The sequence below is a fragment of the Lethenteron reissneri genome, chromosome 25 (assembly GCF_015708825.2).
Source record: "Lethenteron reissneri isolate LAM-NWPU_2019-01 chromosome 25, ASM1570882v1, whole genome shotgun sequence".
NCBI classification, from domain to species: Eukaryota; Metazoa; Chordata; class Hyperoartia; order Petromyzontiformes; family Petromyzontidae; genus Lethenteron; species Lethenteron reissneri.
Window position 1 is genome coordinate 16,598,523 of NC_083803.1, and position 22,180 is coordinate 16,620,702.

Here is a 22,180-nt window from a genome sequence, read left to right on the forward strand (position 1 = left end):
AGGCGACGTTTCGGGCGATGCCCCCTTCGTCGTAGCATCAGTGGGTTAATCATGACCCGTGTATACACAGTTCAATGTTAATGTGCTATTCTATTGAGGGACTACTGCTGTGTGTTATCTTGGTGTGGGTCTGGGACTGTTTTGTTGATTTTGCTGCCTTGCCAACCCTTGATAAACCGGACAGAATTTTTTTATTTTTTTATATTGAGTGACTCGGTTATAATTTCCTACATTTTGGCACTCCTATCGTTTTTTTTGCATTGTTTGCCGTTGTAACTTTCTGACCCCGTGCCCGTACTGGACATCTGTAGTAAAACAAAAACACAAAGAGCTTCATAGCTCTTCGGATTTCTTCTCCTGCGTGCTGCTGCTGCTGCAGTCGACAGATTCTGATTGGGTGAGTGAAGCAGGCGCGCCCCAGACAAACCAATCAGGCGCGAGCTTGGTGACCCGCGAGCCAATCAGGGGCCGCAATGGGAGGTGGGGGGCGGGCCGCAATGGAAGGGGGCGGGGCCCCGCGACGCCGTCACCGCCAGTTCCGCGCTCCGCCGCCCTCACCGCCGTCGTCCAAGGAGCGGCCGCGTCTTTGTGGAGGTCTTTTTAAAAAAATCTATAAACGTCTCCTCGACGTTTAACAACCTATTTACAACAGACACGCGGCAATGGTCGGCGGCTATCGTTGCGTGGAGTGCGGCTTCGAGGCCAGGGATCTGTACCGCGACTACAAGCACGGCGTGATCAAACTGGCGATCTGCGTGAGTTGCGAGTGGGGCGACTGACCACTTCCCTCCACACCACCACCGTCCAGCAGTGGATCGAGCATGACCCCTTCCCAGGGATGCTTTGCCTTGGGTCGTCTCGGTTGGCGACCCCTGCTTGGGGCAGTAGTGGCAGTTCTTTCTTGCCACGAAGGGAGGAAGCGGGGCCGTCAATGGGGCGGCTGCTGTTGAATGAGTTCCCGCGGAATGGTATTCGATTTATCCCCCGCCTCGCCCCTGAATGGATGATGGGCAAGCCAGGCACCGACACGGGGGTGTAACTTGACGACACCAATAACCGTGGGTCCAGCTGGCTGAGCTCACTGCCACGTGGACTGTAGCTCGTGTCATAGCCCCCCCCCCCCCCCCCCTGCAAAACACACTCGCCATCATTGGTGAAGTATGGTCAAACAACCTCCATTCGCGTTCACAATCTATACTGTCGTGTCGTTCATCTACCTCTCTTGAGTCGAGGTTAAGGCGTCTTGTGTGGCTACCGGAGGTTGCTTGACGATCCGTCACCCTGGTTTGTCAGTGCGGGTTGATCACGGGGAGCGGGTCAGGGGTCAAGAACGGTGCAGAAGCCACTGCATGGCCGGGGAATCTGAACTCGGGTCGCCTTGTTCATTACAGCGAACTACTGCGCCACGGCTCCACGGCACACTCCGGCATTAATCCTGCATTTTAACTGAACGTTACCTTTTGGATAATGACCAGGGATTATCCTTTTATCCACAGAGAGAGAGAGCAGGGAAGTTGGCAGTGCTGGTGGAGATCACACTCAACACTTTGGCGCCTTCAAACCCGAGAATAAAGCTGACATTAACAGTTTTGAACGACGCGTGACATTTTTTTGCCATTAACATGGAACAAATAATTCCTCATAAGGTGGTTTGTGCCGTTTGTGTCCTGCAGGAGAGATGTCGCAACCCCGTGGACAAATACATCGAGTATGACCCAGTGATCATCTTCATCGACACGCTCCTGTGCAAGGCTCCTGCCTACCGGCACGTCATTTTCAACACGCGCATCGACGTAAGTGTAGAATGCAACAGCGGGCACTGCGTGCGGTCTGTGGGCATAACTATTCTAATCTGTGTGCTGCATTTGTGTATATGGCCAAAACACTGGTTTCATAAAGAAGCAATGATATTGATATTGCTGGGTTATTTCAGTTAAACATCTGAGAGTTAAGTGAAAATGTTGCCGAGTGCAACGCTCGTGCACCATGCCAGCTTTAAGAAGTGCTCGCAAAACAGCACTTCGCTCTCAGCGGTCTGTTGCCTACGTGCTGTGCGTAAGAAGTTCAACATACGCACATACACGCGGGGGCTGCACGGTGGGATTTTGTCTTTGTGTGTGCAAGTGTCCTGTACCTCGCTGTGCATGCAGGACAAGGAATTGGGTGACCATTGTGTTCCAGGTCCACTGGAAGGTGTCGGTGTTCTGCCTGTTGTGCAAGGCCTACACGTACTGGACGCAGCTCAAGCAGCCACTAGCTGTGGGCGAGGCCCCCCCTGGGGGGCCCGCTGCCATCGTGCGCTCCGCCATGGAGTGGGACTTCTACTGCCTGTGTGCTGCCTCGACGCTCGGTGAGGGCGGCCACAATACCCTTGGTGTCGGTCCTGGGTTCTACTAAAGTTTAAAATGGGAAGAAAAAAAACATTATTCGCTGAAATTACAATTATATTGTGATTGCAATTCAAATGTGCACAATGACAATTGTATTTGATGGCAAGTCTGTTTAGTGTTTTTAAAAAATATTTTCGGCAGTTATCTTCCAATTGTTCCATCAGATTCGTGTTGTAAAACTGTTTGCTCGCAGAGTGGTGCCTCACCCCAGTATAGAGCATGACTCACAGAAGCAGATTGAATAGAAATAACAACCTTGATTTGAAGCTTTCGTGACTGCAGGAATACATACTCTTTGATTCTTTCGGTAAAGTCACGGACGCTTGTGTTGCACCCGAAACATTGTAATTTATTTTATTTTATACCTACGTGACTTTACCGAAAGAACCAAAGAGTATAGAAATAACAACGTTGATTGCAAGTTGTAATTTATTAGAAAATAATATTGTATCCTTTCCAATCCTTGTATACCTGTACATGTGTATGGTTCTGTTTTCAAAGTGTAACTAAACTGGTTGATATCATCAGCAAGTAATGATTGCTGTTGTCGTGTGGGTGCGATACCCTAGAGCTGCTCAGCTTCCTGGGTGCGATGTGGTGTGTGCTGCTGCTGTGGAAGGTGCTATGCGACCACGCCACCCTGCTGCGTGCCCTGCTGCTCTCAAACTACGGCGAACTGATGTTGGTGCCGGCCATCATCTGGGAGCATGAGCATGCGCCGTTCTGCCTGCCGCTCATTCGCCTCTTCGCGCTCGCCTCCAACGCGCAGGCCTTGCACGGTGCGTAGCATTTAACTAGGCAGAGTAGAGGTTGTCTCGTTTTTACAGAGAGGTACTGCAAGTGTGTAACATGACAACATGGTGTTAAAGACCTAGTGGTATTACAAGTGGATGGCTTCATCTGATTACAGTATGTCAATCCCAAATTGTGAAATGCAAAACAAATTCCCCCATCTAAATTCTGACCTTTTTCAAGATACCTGGTTCGCGTGAAAGAGTAGGTCAAAATACCCTCCAATAGAAGCCCTCCCACCACCAGTGGCATCAGCAATTGCAGGGCTGCACATTTTTACTGATACCGAAACATTGTACTTTGAGAGGACTGTATAACCATTGTATCTTTGCGAGGGCATCTCAGTGACTTCTGTTTAACGAAGTTAAGATGGTATTAATGGATTGTAAATGTGTATTTGTTGTGTTTGGGACAGTGGTGCTGGACTGCACGTGGAGCCTGGCCTGCAGTACGGTGCTGGTGGGGTTCTTGGCGGAGAGAGCCGTGGTCTCTGTCTTGCGGCCTTTAGGCTAGCCAAGCGGGAATCTGTGAGCTCAACAATCCGTGCCTTGCCACTGAGGCATGGCCCTTGCGAGTTGGTGTTAGGGCTACATAAATGTTTTTACAATGCCAAGATGTCTGGTTTTAAAAAGAGCAGTTTTAAAAAATTTGCCACATTGGAGACCCTTTGTTGGGTTAATGTTTTACAGGAATCCACCTCGAGTCAAGTTCACCATATAACAACGGAGAAAAATGTATCACCTCACAAATTCCACGTCACTTGACTGTTGATCTTTCATCATCCACATAATCACGCGGGTAAAACTGCAGACTCCTGGTACTTGTGTGAATGAGCTTTGTGGACCTTACTAATAATTACCTGTCTTCATTTTTATACTGGGGTAAGCACAAAGTGTGCGCTGTATGGCTGTGTTCTGTTCAATACTAGTGACTCGTGACAAGATATTATACTTGAAAGTATCTGTACATTTAAACTTGCTTTTGTTCAAAATAAAGCTTAAGGTTATGCCAAAGTATAAGTTATTAACCTGACATTTCCTCGTAATATAGAAATGAAATTGTTGCTATGTAAAAAAAAATCTGTGTTGTTTGTGTTTAAATGTTGAGTTGAAAACTTGATTATCAGCAAAGCCGATTAAATCTCGCATGTTAATTTTTACATAAATTTAAGTAATATTTTATTTTTTTGCGAATATTTTAAGAGATTGCACTTATTAAATAATCGTTCAGGAAATGTGTGTTTAGTGTTGTAAGTTGGAAACATTTCTGTTTAAGCATATTTACAAGGCTCATGACGGTTACAAATGTTTGCGATCCTGAAAGGAAAACATTCTACGCGATTAACTTAACTTTTTTAACTGACTTGTCCATGGCTTGTGTATGCGTGTTAATAAAATATATTTTAAATCCCAACCCCTCCATTTGTAAAACCAGACATGTTTTTTTCTTCGAAACTGCATAGGACTATGCCGTGGAACCCTGCTTCTGTTGCATGTTGAACTTCTTTCACACCGTACGTAGCCAACCTTGCTCATCGGAGGTGACGGGCAAGGACAAACTAAACACAAAAAACTGTTGAAAGGAAATGAAGTTTCAATTTATATTCGAAAGTGCATAGCTCCAATGGCTTCCTAAAATATGGACAGGTTATCCAGATCCATCGCGTACAGGTCGATAATCTGAATTGTTGCCTCGAACCAAAGTCACCCAATCTCGTTCGATTCGTAAGCGAAGCAAGGTTCACCCTGGATATTGTTGCATGGGCGATCACCGTTCATAATAAGGGGTGCTAAAGGCTGATGCTGCGAGGCCACGTGGTGGTCAACAGAGGGCAGTGCAGCAGCATCTACGCTCTTCAATGCTCCCCGCGTTCAGCAATCGGTGCTGGTCAGCGTGCCGAAGATATGGTCAACGCTGTGTGGGCGTAGAGAAACCCTCCTACTCTTTGGTTCTTTCGGTAAAGTCACGTATAAAGATTAAATAATAGCATACGACGTTTCGATTGCAACAAGAAATCATCATCAGGTATAAATGAAATAGCAACAAAAATCTAACCAAAAAACTATAGACAGACATATAAGCAGACAGATATCACCAAGTCTGCTTATATGTCTGTTAGATATTTGTTGCTATTTCATTTATACCTGATGATGATTTCTTGTGTTGCAATCGAAACGTCGTATGCTATTATTTATTATTTTATCTTTATACGTGCGTTTACCGAAAGAACCGAAGAGTAATTCCTGCAGTCGTGAAAGCTCCTAATTAAGATTGAAGCCCTCATCCAGCAGTGGATTGACAAGCACTGCCAGGAACATGGCACCGCCGGCACGTGTTGAGCATTGTCTTGGTTCTTTCGGTAACATTTCGATTTAAAGCTTTCGTGACTGCAGGGATTCATATTCTTGGTTCTTTCGGTAAAGTCACGTAGAAGGGAAATAATATAAATAAAACAATAAATTTTTCGGTAAAATCACGTAAATAGAAAACAATTTAAAAAAGTAATCGATTCCAAAGAGCGCCGATAAGCTGAATCGATTCCCCCCTACTGTACCTCCGGTTTGATTCCTGTAGGGGTGACACAAACAAGCTTTGTAATTGTTGACGAAAGCGTGAGTTTAATGAGGATAATGCGCCACTCCGGCGCGGTGTCTGCCCGCGAGGTTCGCTAAGGACGCGCTGCGGTGATCAGCATCTGTGTTTGCGAGTGAGGATGGCGACGCCGGACCTGTTCGAGGTGAGTAGGCCCGAAGCCTACCCCCTTGCCTGGGCCGTCGGCCGGGAAAGGTGGGCGGGCTCCCCGCAGGCGGTGGGTGGGCGAGGCGGCCCCCCTACACCGCGATTTAAAGGAAACTTTAAAACATTATTCACGAGTCGTTTAACGACTGCGCGAGATAATTTCGGCTAAAGTGACAGGCGTGTACGGATTGTGCAATTTTATCACGGTTTAAAGTAAATGTTTGTATCCGAAAGAGCCTCTCATTGTCAAGATAGTCGTAATGTACGGTACTGTATTATCCACAAAAGCCACATTTAGATCTTATGTTGTAGATGCACGCTCAGGATGGGAGTCGCGGACGAGTTTATAGATGCTTTGCTGTTGAGAAATACATTATTTTAAGATACAGCTACTCCGGCACCTTTTAATGCATGCACTGTATGTTGAACTTCTTTCGCACCGTACGTAGGCAACCGTACTCATTGAAGGTGCGGGGAAGGACAACACAATTTTAAACGCAAAAAATGTAGTAACCTCTACGGGAGCGCTACGACGTAGTTCTGTCTGGTAGCGATTTTAAAAGGACACTGACCACGCTTCAAACCGTTTACACAAGAGCCGACAAGCACCTTTGACATTTTGTTTGACGTAACATTTCACCCGGTGTTAAGTCAAGGGCGTGTCCTGTAAACACTTTCCCCCCTGGTACATACCAACAGCCTAAGGTTGTGGTGATTATCTGAACTGGCCGTGAAACCCTACACAAACCCGCACAGACAAACTTGGTAAAGTATGGTGAAGCCAGCCCCACGAGCCGCATGGCGTGGGGAGGTGTTTAATCACTGACAAAAAGTCAGGGTTTTTTTCCCCCGTATGGGAGGAAACTGCACTTCTCTGAGAAAAACCCACACAATCGAAGGACCTGTTCGTGTCAACACTAATTACGCCGACTCGTTCACAAACATTTCCTAGACTACCATCTCTTTCCAACCTCACAGTGCAACGGATTTGAGAGTTTCACATACATCTACGTGATCCTTCAAACCTTTTGCCTACAAAAGTGATCGGGTTTACTGGCTTGCTCCTGTTCCAAAACAGTTGACTGAACACGTGACTCTTGTCATGTAAAGGCAAGGTCCCCTGGTGCCGGTATGGACGATACATGTTGTTCTCAGAGTCATTTGGTAGAGCAACGGAGTTCCCAATCGTGAGTCAGTATCCTGGCCAGCGGATCCTCATCCGAGTGACCATCAGCAAAACAATCTTAACCAGTGTGGGATACAGTCGTGAGCAACCAGCCAAACGGCTTCTTCCATCAATTACAAGCACATCCTAACACTGCCATAATGACGTTGTTTTTATTTGTTTTATTATAAAGGATTACACTTAGCAAATTAACGTCTTGGGCACAACCAGTTCGTGCCAACTGTCTCGTCATCTTGAGTTTTAACCCCCATCGGTCTTAGGTTTTTGTGTCTGCTAACAAACACACCCATGTAATCTGTAGTGAACCGAGTTATTTGTTCATGTATAAACTTGCACGTGGGCTGTACGTGCATTACAGTTTGTCATGGGTAGAATGATTTACCCCCCCCAGAATTTAATGAAATTGTAAATTATTCAAAGTCGTAAGTGCCTCAATCGAGGATTGCAATTGGATCCAAGAATGTTTCCTTTTTAAATAACTTTTTTGAAAAATGGCAGCATCTCTCGTGGCGGCAGGGTTTGTAATACAGTCGCCCTTTACCACATCTGAATTGAAAAACATTGATTCTTACACACAATTTGATAGATGTGTCACGAGCATAGGACAGATGTGAATTGATGTATCGCTCCACCCTTACAATTTAAAATGATTGGCTGGCCCATTCTTGTTGAGCCACGGGTATCGAGATTTGGCAAGTGCTGCTATAAGCTATCTTGACTGCAACTGCTAATTGTCGTACAGGAACCATTTGACGTGGACGAGTACATCGAGCGGCTGGCTTGGAGGACTCCTGGGGGCGGCACCAAAGGGGGCGTGGATGGATTCGACCCGAGGCGGTAAGACTGGGCGACCGCATCGTTTTAATACTCGTTGTACCTTCGACAGTTGGTTACCTGCTCACAGCCAAGGAAATGTAATCTTAGCTGGAACTCGACAGATGGACCCATCTCATTGCCAGAGGCAAGAATTTGCCAGCATTATTTTAAAAAAATATTCTAAGGTAGAACACTGGTTGTTGCAAATCGCTGTAATAGAACAATGGTAGTGTAATTTCACCACTTGTGACTGGGAGTCATGTGGGATTACTTGCTGTTGTCGGCTCATTAAGAGCCCTGGGAATTAACTTTGGCAGCCAGGTTTCCTGACAGATCCCACATGCTATCCAAAGCTCATTCAGGTATTTCAATGGTGATATTTGCGCATTACTGATGGGCTTTCCTTACTCACAAGATGAAGTTCACGAACACTTCCGTAGGACGTGGCACATTAAACAAATAACTGACATCGTCATTAGTTATTCATCACTCATTCCACTGATTGTGTCTGTTCAAAAGCATTCTCACAACTGCACTGCATGTGTGGAATTGATCAGTATGGATCTATTTGATGGCCAATAGTCGATTTTAAAGGTCTCTGTCTAGTTGGAGGTCAACCCATGCGCCTGTTACTTTGAATCTACACCCTGACCCCAACATGCAAATTCCTCAATGGGTATTGAATGATTTGCTCTAAGGTGAAAGACATTTATCATAGTAATCAATTTTTTTTACAGTTGTGATGTACCAAAAATGGAATGACAGGTACATTACTCAAACGTCTCCACAATCTTGTATTTTGTGCTTTTGTCATGTTTGGTTACCTAAGTCATGCTTGGAAATGAGACTATCCTGGTCTCTTGACAAAATAAATAAATAAAACTTGAAACTGGAAACTACTTTTACATCATGCATCTGAATTAACTTCTCAGCTTTCTTATAATTTATGGCTTAAGTGCCTGAAAATACTTTGACATAGTAACCTCACATGCCTGAATGTGGATATGGACAATGTATATAGATTGTTCATAGCCTAGTACATTATTTCTGAAACCTAAACATGTGATTGATCACAGGCAGATGTGTTTACATTAGACTGGCCAAAGTTTGTCACTGAAGTAAAATTCGCCTGTATTTAGCAATGGCTAGCAATGGCTAAAACAGGGCTTGTTAGTAGAGTGTATTTTTATTGAAATTATTGACAGAATTTCTTAGCCTTTCAACTACCAGATGCCTCAGGCCAGTTTTGTCAATCAGTTCAGTTTATCATTACAATGCTGACCCAGAAAGCATTGATGTTGAAATAATCCCTTTTCACTTCGCCTTAGAATAACCCAAGTACATTGATTTTCACAGACTCATGCCCAAGCACAAAGCCACAGAGCCCAATCATCTGACCTTAAATCTAACGAAGGTCATCGATATGAAACGTTGCCGATTCATTGCTCTTTTGCAATCTCGGCGTGTGTACGGACTTTACTGAATGCTACATTTAAAATAACAGATACACCAGATGGACTGACACAAATGCTCATTATCATCTAACATTGCACGGTTCAGCTTGAGAAAAGCTAGTAAACTAACTGTACAATCTAAAGCCTTGCAAGCTGGTTTACTGTTACGGCAGCCTATCACTGGAACACAGACCACACTTTTTCAATACATTCGCTCCCAACATTGTTGCACTTATCGTATGACTAAACAAAACACGTTTAATGTCTTAATATTAAAAAACCTCATGACCACTCATTACAGGTGTGATAAGTGAATTCAATGTCTGCAGTTGGAAATTAATTGGAAGCAACCAGCACAGCTAGCATAATAGTACCGCACCGAGTGCGACGATGGAATTATCCCGTTTTGACACGTTGTGGGGCGCGCAGGCTTCTGGAGGAGTTTGTGGGCCACATCCAGGAGCTCAAGATCCTGGACGAGCGAATTCAGCGGCGCGTCGAGAAGCTGGAGGCCTCATGCCAGAAGGAGGCGAAAGAATACGCGCGCAAGGTGCAGGAGCTGCAGAAGGGAAACCAGGTGAGCTTCTGAGCCCAAGAACAACAATCGGTATCAATCTCCTCTTCATGTAAACGAAAGTATCTAAAATGCAGCTGCATCTCAAGACACAACTGCTCATGTACTTTCGAGTGACCAGCAGCAGAATTTTTTTTTTTGCTGTGGATAGAGTTGTGGGATTGTAGATGACAGGACAGAGTTGTGAGATGTTGGTTTGTTAAGACATCATTGATGATGTTTTGATTGAAAGGTTTTGTGCATGGACTTGAACAGGGTGAGGGAATGAATGCAAATTACTGGAGGGATCTAATTCCAGACTGGGGCAGCTGCAAAGAAAAAGCGACTTCCCATTGAGTAGGGGTTGACTGAGTGTTCGACTGTTGACCTTGGCTGCCAGATTGGAGAGCACACTAACACCAAGCTTGATATTAATATACACTTGATAATGCCACCAAACCTGACATTGACACACATTTTAACCCACGAACAGTCATAAGCCCTTGTATTAATATGGCTTTTCCAATAACCTTAACCTTGCCCATAATCATAAAATTAATTCTCAATCGCAATTCTAACTTTCACAATTTTTTTTGTAACATTAACGCTAGCCCATGATTGATGAGCATATGCCCTCCTGCTATCCCCACCACTCTCCCCAGGTCGCATTTCAGCACTTCCAGGAGCTGGACGAGCACATCAGTTATGTGGCCACCAAGGTGTGCCACCTGGGCGACCAGCTGGAGGGCGTTAACACGCCCCGGCAGCGCGCTGTCGAGGCGCAGAAGCTCATGCGCTACTTCAATGAGTTCCTGGAGGGAAACCTTACGTCTGAAGTCTTCACCGATCCCAGCAAGGTGAGGACAAGGGTGGTGTTGACTCGGCAGAGCTGGTACTCAAAACCAAGCGACCCTGGATTATTATTCTGTGGGAATTGTTTTACCTACCCTACATCAGACTTGGCCCATGGAGGTGGCTGAGGACTGAGTGTTAAGCTGCTATTGTAAGCGTGCAAAGCTGTGTTTTGGTATGACCTTTGACCTGCTTGATGGGTACTTTTGTATATCAGATTCAAGAAGCTGCTGACATCATTCAGAAGCTTCATCTGATTGCTCAGGAGCTACCCTTTGACAGGTAACGTATGCCTGCCTTGCCCGCCGCTTTGCTTTGAGTATCTTGCTGTAAACAGCTCATGGTCAGTAGAAGTGACCTTGCGTTCACTCCATTATATTTAGTTATTATTTTACAGATGCCCCACACTCATGTTACTTTATTTTCCTCAACAGGTTTTCGGCTGTAAAATCACGGATTGCAAGTAAGTGAATCTGGAAATGTTTTTTTTAATGAGTGGATTCTCAATTAGCCTCAGGATATGGTCTACGAATGGATAATGCTTTTGTTTATAGAGCCAATAGGTTCGTGTTTCAAGAATGTTTTTGATTTTGAAGAAACATTATTACGTTCCTGTTTCCACATTTTCCAATGTATATCAACCCATTATCTAGATCCCATTAATCCATGTTGACAAACTGTAACATGTTCCCGTACAAGTGTCCCCACGACTAATGTATTCCTTCGTGCAATGTCAAGAGATTCTGCCCTTATCATGCATTCTGGATACATTTCCATCCCCCCCTTTTGTACATCGGCAGCACGTTCAAACCACGTATGCGCTGCGACGCGATGGCGTGAGTGAGCTGTGCGCCGCTTCTCTCGCTCAATGTATTGGAGATTGTGCGTGTGCTCATGCGTGCGCGCCCGTGTGCACGCAGGCAAGTACCACGACATGGAGTGTCAGCTGATCCAGGAGTTCACGACGGCTCAGCGCAACTCAGACATCGGGCGTATGCGCGAGGTTGCTTCCGTGCTGCTGCATTTCAAGGTCAGACAGAGGCCCGGTCGTAGTTTATGCCATCCCACTCACCACCTGCTGTTTTCAATTCCACAGGTCACACGAGTCGAGGGTGTTGCTAACATAATGTTATCGTTCTAGGGGTACTCTCATTGTGTGGACGTCTACATCAAGCAATGCCAGGAGGTAAGGGATTTGAACGTGACAATTACAAAACTTATCATTTCAATAAAAAAAAGAATGTGAATTGTAATGTGTAATATCAAGGAAATTTTATTAGACATTGGTCTTGGTTTGGTAGTGGGTCTTGAGCTTCAAATTTAAACATTGCTGTACAGCCCATGCTCAAACTCTCCACTGGAATAATTTTATAGCCTGCTACACATGGTTTTGTATTCAAGTGGATGGTCTTTATTCATAATGATTTCCATCATGTTTCTGCCTTGGCCTTCTTTGCAAAGTGAATCGGTATACTGTGCCGGTTTACATAGCCATAAATAATGTTGTGCTTTTAATGGTATAACATTAAAATTGTCGTGGATTATTGTTGTATTGGCCCTTTTATTGTACTTCATGTAAAACCCTTCTCACTTAGGCAACTTTGGCCGAGATATTTGCAACTTCTTTCAGAGGAAGCAGCACTTTCTTTTTCATATTTGTCCAATCTCTGTTGGTAGATGTTAATTTCCCTGATGAATTTCCAGAAAACTCAGCTGGTTTCTACATTCACTGATTAATTAAGTGGCTGCTCTGGGGCTGCAGAGCGCATACCTGCGTGCGGACGTCTTTGAAGACGCCGCCCAGCTGTGCCAGCGGGTCAACAAGCAGGTGGGCGAGGTGTTCTCCTCGCCCGAGAGCGTCATGGCCCGCCTCGTGCAGAACATCTACGAGCTGAAGCTGCAGGTGACGACGAACCCCCCCCGCCCCGTCGCTGCTGTTACACGCGTCCCTTTAGTTTAACGCGTAGGCTTTTCGTGAGCAATATTATTCATAAAGGAGGGGGATTTTTTTGGGTGATCGCTGACACAGCCAATGAGTAAGGCTTGTCACATACACAAAATATGCAATTAGTTACTAGTTCAGCACACCGCTGTGTTGGAGAGTAAACCCACAATATTTACAAGTTGTGGGTTTATAAACCTTACTAATTGGCTGTGTCGAGTGGTGGTGTGTTGCACGGAACATTTTTATTTACGCAATCTAACCCAAAAAAAAACTCCATTACGTGTCTCTTCATCGGTTGTTGGTAAAAGCCGGGCCTGGGTAGCCCTTGAGTGCTTGAGCTTAATTACTTTTGGCATGAAATTAATTATAAGCGGCATTTAATATTCTTGTACATGTATATAGCATTCCACGTGAACAGGTATGTGACTGAACTGATGATACGGTGAGGTTATGCCCTGTTCAGCATCCTTTGTTTACGTTACTGCTGGGTCCGTTTTGAAAATGGTGGTGGTTCTCATGTGTCTTATCACGAACGTGGACGTATTGTTTGTTTTGATAATATGTCACGACTTATATTTATTTACAGTAATGTAATTACGTTTCAATCCACTGCTGGATGGAGGCCTCCCCATGCCATGTCCGTCATGGGAGTCGAGCAGTGATGCATAGCTATAAACCTAGCAACTTGAGTTTGATTCCCAGACTTGGCTAACATGAGTTCTGGGTGATATCTGAACGAATCCTGACCTTCCCCTTCACCAACCCACATTGACCAGTATGATGGAGTATCGTTACACAACCCCAGTTACACATAGGGTGCGGTGAGGCCTTTATCCAGCAGTAGTTTGATAAAGCAATGTAAATTATGATTATTGTTGTGTTTTGCATGCAGACTTATGTGCGAGAGAGGCTCGAGGAGTGCCGGAAGGCCGATGCAGAGCAGTACCTCACCAAACTGTATGACCTGTACTCACGGTAAGTTGCGAAAACCCCCAGCAAAATCATAACTGGAGCAAAAAGCGGCTTTGAGGATGGCAGTGATGTTGGCACAATTCAGCACTTGCAAGGTAGCCATGGGCAGTACCAAGTCCAAGGTAGTCAAGCTGAGCATGGTGCTGGCCAAATAAGGCCCCGCGTAGGATGTTGGTCTCAATGTACATATGCGGCTCTATGTCAATCGACTACCGGATGACGGCCTCCCCCACACCATGCGGGCCATGAGGATTAATTGACCATGGGTTGGTAAAGAGGTGTAGCATAGAAGTGGGAGCAAAATAAAGTACAACACTGCATGTTGCTGCACTGCTCTCAACATCGTCACGCAGCAGCCAATCCAGGCACTAACCCCATGCTCAACCCTTCGAGGCTTCCGAGATTTTAGGAGATTGGGCACTTTCCGGGAAATTTGTCATTGGGTGTCGTCTTGATGGGTGTCCACAAATATCGCTCGCCTTAACAGCCCCAACAGCTGGGAATCTGTGTGTGTGCGTGCGCTGGTGTGCTCGCCGCAGCACGGCAGGCCTGTCACACCGGCTGGCGGAGCTGGACCTGGGCACGGAGCCGCACGCATACCTGGCCAAGCTGACCAAGGCCGTGTTCCAGCACTACCTGGAGAGCTACATCGAGGTGGAGGTCAGCTACCTGAAGAGCCGCAGTGCCACCGTGCTGCAGCGATTCTACGACGGCAAGAGCCACCACAAGCGGCCTATTGTCACTGGGGGGTAAGGTCACCCACCCACAGCCTGCTGTGGCACTTCACACGTAGTCACTGCCTTGGGAGGTAGTGGTGAGGCAGACCGATGCTGCCAAATCACTGGGCTGGTGCTAGGTGTACCTTCTGCCACACAGGCTTGACTGCAGCAGGGCATTGTAATGATCGAGATGAGATGCGATTGTAAGGCACTTTGAGTTGCCGAGGCATTTATGCTGAGTGTTGTGTAATGCAGATTAAATTGCTGGGTTTTGCGCAATGCAAATCTTAGCTGACCAGTGCGGTAAAGTATTGTCAAATGACCCCCACGACCTTCCTGCATTGGGGCGGGGGGGGGAGCCCTCATCCAGCAGTGGATTGACAAGAGGACTGTGAATGCGCATGATGCCCTCCAAGGATCCAGGACCTGAAGGAGCGAATTCGACAGCGCACCAACCTGCCGCTGGGCACGGTGATCGAGACCCACGGCGAGACCTTCCTCTCCCAGGAGGTGGTGGTCACGCTGCTGCAGGAGACCAAGACGGCCTTCGAGAGGTGTCACAAGGTGAGGCCTCCAGTGCCTGGTGCTACCAGCGCGTCAGCTCTGCCGCCCGCTACTTGGCTGCCTTACTTGGCACGAGGGAAAGGAGTTTGGGTGCATCTGGCAAGCACGTGAACCGGCCCAAATGTTGATGATACTTTTGAATATAAAACACTTCACAAATCCCCGCATTGACCAGTGTGGTAAACTATGGTAAGACGAACGCCCAGTACCAACGTGGTGTAAGGAGGCCTTAATCCAGCAATGGTTGGACAAAATGCTGTAAATTATGATTTCATTAGAATAATTATAAAAAGCATCAGCCTTGTAAATATGTTTTGATAAGCTTGCTATTGATCCACGAAAAGGAGTCAAAACAACAGTTGTTTTTAATGTTTTTACATACATTTGTGATGTGTTTCTGGACCCAGCTGTCGGACCAATCGGATCTCCCGAAGAATGCGGTGAAGATTTTCTACATCCTCGTAGACTTCCTGTGCGTGGAGCACATCGACTACGCCCTGGAGCTCGGCCTCTCGGGTGTGACACCCGCGCCCCTGCACAACCAATAGCGGTTAACGTTGCGCAACGCATCGACAACACGCGCTGGTGTTTGATTCACATTTGCCAGGCCCCCATTAGCCACGTCACCCAGGATATGACCGATCGTGTGGAAACTCGGAAGCTAGGCCGGGTTGAGCCTGGAGAGTTCTTGGATGCGTAACTACCACGCACAACCAGTTTTAATAGCCGCGCAAATCGGCAAAATACATTGAAATTCCTAGAGTAATGTGGTTGCGAATTAGCTGCATCTTGTGTAGTTTACATACAAGTTACTGATTACTTATATGAGTGTGTAACTTAGATCTCGATTACCAATGTCATTAAATTACATATTTAAATTACATGTAATTTATATACTCCCAATCACTTACAGCCCACGCGGCTACATGGTGGGCCGTGCAGAAAAAGCAACAGTTGTACAGTACTTACACGCTCACCCCCTTCAACCCTCTCTGAACAGCGTAGTAAAGTATGGTCAAATAACCCCCATGATCAACGCAGCACGAGGAATTCCTCATCCAGCAGCGGATTGACAAAGGGCTGTGCATGCAATATCCCTAATGTGTTTCGATGCGGAGAAGTATTTAATTATTAGTATTGTATTTCCGCCAGCAATCCCGTCACCCGATGCGAAGAACGCCAACCTGTACTTCCTTGACGTCGTGCAGCAGGCCAATACTGTCTTCCACCTCTTCGACAAGCAGTTCAGCGACCACCTCATGCCCCTCGTCAGGTCTGAGTTTTTTGGTTCCAGGCCGGACCTTGGGCGGTGCGCGGCATCGTGGGTCAAGAGTGCGTGGCGCTGTGAAGCAATCGCACAGAATTGGTTACTTGTGTCTTGAGTCGAGCAGTAATATCTTTAGCTGAGAAAGTCTTTGTCGTCATCCGTACTTAATGTGCCATGGAACGGTTTGCTTCTTGCGCAACATGTGGTGACGTCTTGTTTTTTTGACACGATGCATTGCAGAGAACTGTTAAAGTATGATAACATCATATTTAATTAGGCTACCGTTGTTTGCCTTTATTGTGTAATTTATAGAAATATGTGGGACCTTGAAATACGTCACACTTCAGACTGGTGTAAGTTAGTTTTTTAGCGTTTTCAAAGAGTGATTTTTTTTTGCCCATTATAGGTGTTTTGGTTTGAACGTAGAAACAATTCCTCTGCCTGCAGTGCCTCTCCCAAGCTGACCGAGTGCCTGCAGAAGAAAAAGGAAGTGATTGAGCAGATGGAGCTGAAACTAGACAATGGCATTGACCGGTGAGCTGCACGTGTGGGCTTCCCAGGACTTGTTACAACTGAGAGGAAATACAGGGTGCTTAACACTTATATGGGACTGTCGTTTGTAATGGAAAAATAACGGATAATACACTGCGACATGATAACAAATGTATGTTAACAGCTTTTAAAAAAGTCAAGAATCTCTACTTGTTCACCATCATTGTCAACACGTGGCCTGGAATCTTCTCCAGGTCGTCTCCAGAGCCCGGAAGCAGCACATTTCCTGTGGTCTTGTTGCAAATTCTCAGAAGTGTTAACACTTTTTTGAAGCACCCTGTATCTTTGGGTGACTTAAAGGCACTCCCAGTACCTTTCATCAAGTCCAAAAGCACATGCATGAAATTGATAGCTGTACTTTGAGTTAATTGCATTGTTATTGAATGTTTTACCTCTCCTGTCATGGAACTAGAAGAAATTATCCTTGCAATGTGTACCGTAGTCACTAGCAATCGGATGCAGCATGCATTGTGGCTTGGGCATGCTGTGTTTTGTACCAACAGGACGCTAAACTGCATGCTTGGCCAGACGAAGCAGATCCTCAATACGGAGCAAAAAAAGACGGACTTCAAACCGGAGGACGAGAGCGTATTCCAGAATCAGTACACCAACGTGAGTTGTCGCAACTGTTAGAATCCATCGCCTTTTAGTACTCTCTCACACATTTGAATATACAATGCTTTCCTTGTAATCGTGATTAGGTTGTTCGTTGACACATTTAATCATGTAATCTGCCCGAGTGAACGATAATAACGCACGCGCTTGTATGTTTGTGTACGTATTTGTGTGTTCTGCTGTTGCTTGTTTGACGTGTGTGCTTGTTCCAAGTAACACGCTCGTGCTCTCACGCACACGCCCCCGCCCCACACCCCAGGCGTGCGTGAAGGTGTGTGCGTATGTGCGAAGCCAGGTGGAGCGTATCCGCCAGTCGATGGATGGCAAGAACGTGGAGACGGTGCTCACGGAGTTTGGGCTGCGTTTGCACCGTCTCATCTACGAGCACCAGCAGCAGTTCACGTACAACTCTACGGGCGGCATGCTGGCCATCTGCGACCTCACAGAGTACCAAAAGTGTGCCAAGGAGTTCCAGGTGAGCTCTTTGTGCTCTCGTCAGAGGTGTTAAATCTGTGAAAGAACCTCACGTAATTTTGAAATGCTCAAAACTACCCCACTGCAATATTCTCGTGTGGATAAGCGTGGTTTCTGGAATTTTCGACAATGTCAGCCGTGATGGAACGGTGGGGAATGTAGGGGTGATGGAGGAGGGGGAGAGGATGGGAGTGGACGACAGTGCAGGGGGCAATGTGAAGTTGCCCTTCCTCAACAGTGAACAGTAATTGGTCTCCACCTATGTGCAGTTTATTTGTCTGATTAGGGTTTGGTGAATCAAAAGTCTATGGTCTTTTTCCTCGGGACTCAAAAGTTTACATTCATTAGTGCTTTTCAGCTTTTGAGCCCAATGGCCGATCGCGTGGTGGTGTCATGGCAAATATTTGGAGCAACATCTGCAATACGTTTTAATTTTCTTTATTCCTCTGTCATCACAGTCAAAAATGTCTCTCTGCGCCGAGCTTCTGAGAGAAGGATTTGGTCCAAAGCTGCCACAAATCATTTCTCGGCGCGCACACGATGATGACGGCGGTCGATATTTGACGATATCACGGCCGGTCCCTTTTGCCCCGACGTGCAGATTCCCCTGGTGCTGCAGCTGTTCAACAGCCTGCATGCGCTGTGCAACCTGCTGGTGGTGGCGCCCGACAACCTCAAGCAGATGTGCTCGGGGGAGCAGCTGTCTGCGCTCGACCGCTCCGTGCTGCACGCCTTCGTGCAGCTGCGCGTCGACTACAAGTCGGCTCGCCTCGGCCGCCACTTCAGCTGAAGCCCCTGCTCCCAGCTGCCTGGACCACACCGCACAGGTTGCCCACTGCAGCCGCGAGCCCCTTGGACTGAACCACCTGGACCACTTTAAGAGCCTCGAGAATTACGTCGAGTCTGACACAAGAGGAGGATGAGGGGCCTCCGACGTCCTGATTTTGTGCACCGCGCTGCACCTGAGGGTGCGTTAATGGTGCAACGTCCCGTTGAGGTGGTGGCATCGTAAGCATCTGCCTTCTCTTCTGCCTGTCAACTTTAGCTTGTACGCTTGCGCTTACGATTGGTCTCAAGCATGCACACTCCAACAAGGTCGCTCGGGTGATCGGTCAGGCCTGGCACGTGGGGAAATGTTTAAACCTTGTCGCAGATAAAGCTTATATCCACTGCAACTTCTTCCTAAGTACCTCCACAGGTGTGGTGAAAATACCGTAAGCAATCGAAACGTGCTCAGTCTGAGTTGGTTCAAGCTGGGATGACTAAGTCGACCACCTGCAATACATTGGTATTATTTACAAAATGAGGAAGCAGCCTGATGGAATGTATTTAAATTAAGTAGATTATTACGTTGCATTGAATAAACACTAAAAGCTTTTTGACCATCTACAAATGTTGCATATGTCGAGTGAATTTGCAAACTTCTGTTCACCGTTTCTGTGTCACAGCGTTTACCATTGTAGTCGAATACACTGTCAACGTCACCTCACAGTTTTACTCTCGATTCACCGTTTTCCACTGAATTTACGCAATTAGAAATTGCTGCATGACTATCAGAATCATACTCGTAATTAGTTTTTTTTGTTCTAAACTGTGCACATCTTTCTTTATCGTGTTATAATTTTGCAGTGTGTTTCGAGTTGTCCTTGCCATTGCAAGAATAATTAGTAAGCTACACTGGTTGACTGGAATATGTGGATTAATGGACTTGTAATATGGTCGCGTCTTAATACAGCTTTGAGGAGCCCTGACAAACCAAAGCCATAATGCGCTCCAACTGCTTCAGATTGTCTCTTGAGCTCGGGTTTGCTGAAACCTCGCTTGTGTTTTGCTTTTATGGCTGTACTGCTTGCTCGTGCCCACATGCTCCGTTTCCTTCGCAACATTTCAAAGAATAGTATTGTTTTTGTATCACGCGAATGTAACGAACTGAACTTCAGTCCAGCTGGCTAAAGCAGTGGTGGGCTCCCCTCTCCCTGACCGAGGGCTCAATCCGACTTTCAGAGACTGTTGACGGTGTCTATGCGTTAACGCTCGCCTCGGTCGCTGCTATCACTGTGGGGCGGGGGGGGGTGGAGGCCCTTGCCGTGACAGAAGTTACTGCAACTGCTCCAATTCTAAACACAAGTGTTGTTGCCAGGTCGAAACGAATCCCCTCCTAAGAACCAATTCAATGTGGCTGCGATGCAGGCCATTATGATGTGTGATAGGCCTCATGTGGCCTTGGGCCATATTAAATGCTTGGCCCACGGGCCGTAGGTTCTTCATCGCTGGACTAAACAGCCAGTCTGGATTTCACATTGCTGGGAGTGGCCAACAGAGCGAATGGTTGTTCTTTTTTTCCCCCCAACTTATGAAAGCATTCACGAGCTGCGAGCCCGCTGTTTGCACATTGAAACGCACGCTGGAGCAGAGTTAGTTCCCGGCTTGTGGATTTAATTTTAATTGATTTAGTGTCATAAGACTGCAAGCTTGTGTTGTGTCATTACATTTATATAATCATTAAAATTAACTTAATGTCAATACGTTGATTTTGAAATTTGCCACTGAGACTTCCTGGGTTGCACAATTACATTAGTTGTTACAATACGTTATATATTTTACCATTTTTAGTCACTTCTGTATCAGTTGAAAGTGTGTACTCGAGTGACGTGCACTCGTAGTGCCTTGATCGGTCACAAGACGATGACAGGTAGTCACATGGCGATGCCACCCTTTAATTAAGACTGGTGTTTTTTATGTTTCTGCTAAGGAACTCATCGGAACTAGGAATAATACGGGGATTAAACCTTAAGCATCAAAACAAAACATTGCAAAAAAGTCTGCAAACTATTGGGAATGTTGGTGTTAAAGAATTTTAGCAGTTGTGTACTTTTGTTATTGACAATGTTGCTGTTGGTTTAATGACTACTCGTACTAAAACTTAACTTAATTCACAATGACACTCCGAGGTAGGCTTGGGCCATTTACTTGATAATGATATTTTTGTTCTCAAATAATTACATCAGACGAGATTATTTTATAGCATTGAAGTTTAGGATACTCTTGCCAAGGTAGTAAAACCTTGTTAATACCGCTTCTCAAGTGGAGTACCATAATGTGGTAAGCATGTAATATATACATGGAGCTTGTTGGAAGTATACATTGTATTATAACCCTTCCAAGCTGCCAGTAAGCGTGTAAGGCAGTTTCACAATGAATAAAACAAATCACTGACCACACTTGCCAATATTCGTGTCATATCGTTACGTCTGTTAATCCAGCAGTACTGTATTCGTTTAACAAGCCGCCGGACAGATCACGAGACATGAGGTCAAACCCTGCCCCGAAATTGCTCTCTTAAATGCTGCTTGATCATGTTGGTCGGGAAAACCAAGGGGCTGATGCACTTAGGACTATTTGTATTTAAATGTGGGGAGATAGAACAGAGTTCCACTGGTGTTTACCCATGTTGTTCCACGGCAACGCAGACTGATTGTAAGATTTGTATCGCCAGTCAGGGTTGTCCCAAGCATGCCTGGGCTTGACAACGTATACAGGACGTGGCTTTGCTTTAGATCTCTTGTGAATGTTTGCCAACCGTTTATCGCGTTTTTCCATTTTTCCCCCACTCTCTCCATAATTGTACTTTAGAATCGTGTGCTGTCCACACCGGAGCATGTTACGTCCTTCATCGGCAATTTGTGGTCGAGCAACTTATCTCTGCTAAGCTTCCAGTGTTCGTAATTGCCACTCGGAGGAACAAGAGGCCCTCATTGTCCGAGGGCTTCGTAGCTCAAGGACCCTGCATGCAATAAACCTGCTTCACTGAACGATTCCCCTTCAGAAGGCGACTCGGGCCCGCACGACGAACGAACTGCAACTCGTACTACGTCGGCCATTTGTTCACAAGCGACCAGACTATTTCACGTCTTGGATATTTCCTCTGGATTTGGATTGTACGTTTGTTCAACTCGTTTCATTTGCGTGTGTTTTTTCAGAGTGAAAATTGACACTCGTGAGTTGCAGTGCTTTGTGAATGCAATTTAGAATAACTCGCATAACACAGGGCCAGGGTTTTGATTGCATAAAAGTTGGAGGTGAAATTTTTATGTTTACGTATGTGAAAATGTGTTGTGTGTTCTAGATTAATATAAACCAACGTATAGCAAGAACATTGCTTGCGTACATGCCACATTAAACTGTCAAAGATATATAGGAGATATGAAAGCATATTTAAATTGGTTTAAAATTACCCTGTTGTGTGTGTGACAGTCCACATTTCCATTCTCTTGCTGGGTGTAGATAACT

At 45.8% G+C, this 22,180-nt stretch overlaps 2 protein-coding genes across 2 annotated transcripts; both read left to right on the forward strand.

Moving 5' to 3' along the window:
* Positions 1–522: 522 nt before the first annotated feature.
* On the forward strand, positions 523–4,589 carry ARV1 (ARV1 homolog, fatty acid homeostasis modulator). Its single transcript, XM_061558761.1, has 5 exons — positions 523–755; positions 1,674–1,793; positions 2,182–2,350; positions 2,960–3,169; positions 3,598–4,589. The coding sequence occupies exons 1-5, from the start codon at positions 663–665 to the stop codon at positions 3,693–3,695; spliced, it is 690 nt and encodes a 229-aa protein (XP_061414745.1). The 5' UTR covers positions 523–662; the 3' UTR covers positions 3,696–4,589.
* Positions 4,590–5,702: 1,113 nt separating this feature from the next.
* Positions 5,703–21,107, forward strand: EXOC5 (exocyst complex component 5). Its single transcript, XM_061559535.1, has 18 exons — positions 5,703–5,919; positions 7,850–7,944; positions 9,807–9,954; positions 10,593–10,787; positions 11,000–11,064; positions 11,217–11,245; positions 11,703–11,812; positions 11,924–11,968; positions 12,545–12,685; positions 13,620–13,702; positions 14,239–14,448; positions 14,835–14,982; positions 15,390–15,498; positions 16,135–16,255; positions 16,697–16,783; positions 17,305–17,413; positions 17,676–17,891; positions 18,492–21,107. Exons 1-18 carry the CDS (start codon positions 5,896–5,898, stop codon positions 18,678–18,680), a joined length of 2,124 nt encoding a protein of 707 aa, XP_061415519.1. The 5' UTR covers positions 5,703–5,895; the 3' UTR covers positions 18,681–21,107.
* Positions 21,108–22,180: the final 1,073 nt, after the last annotated feature.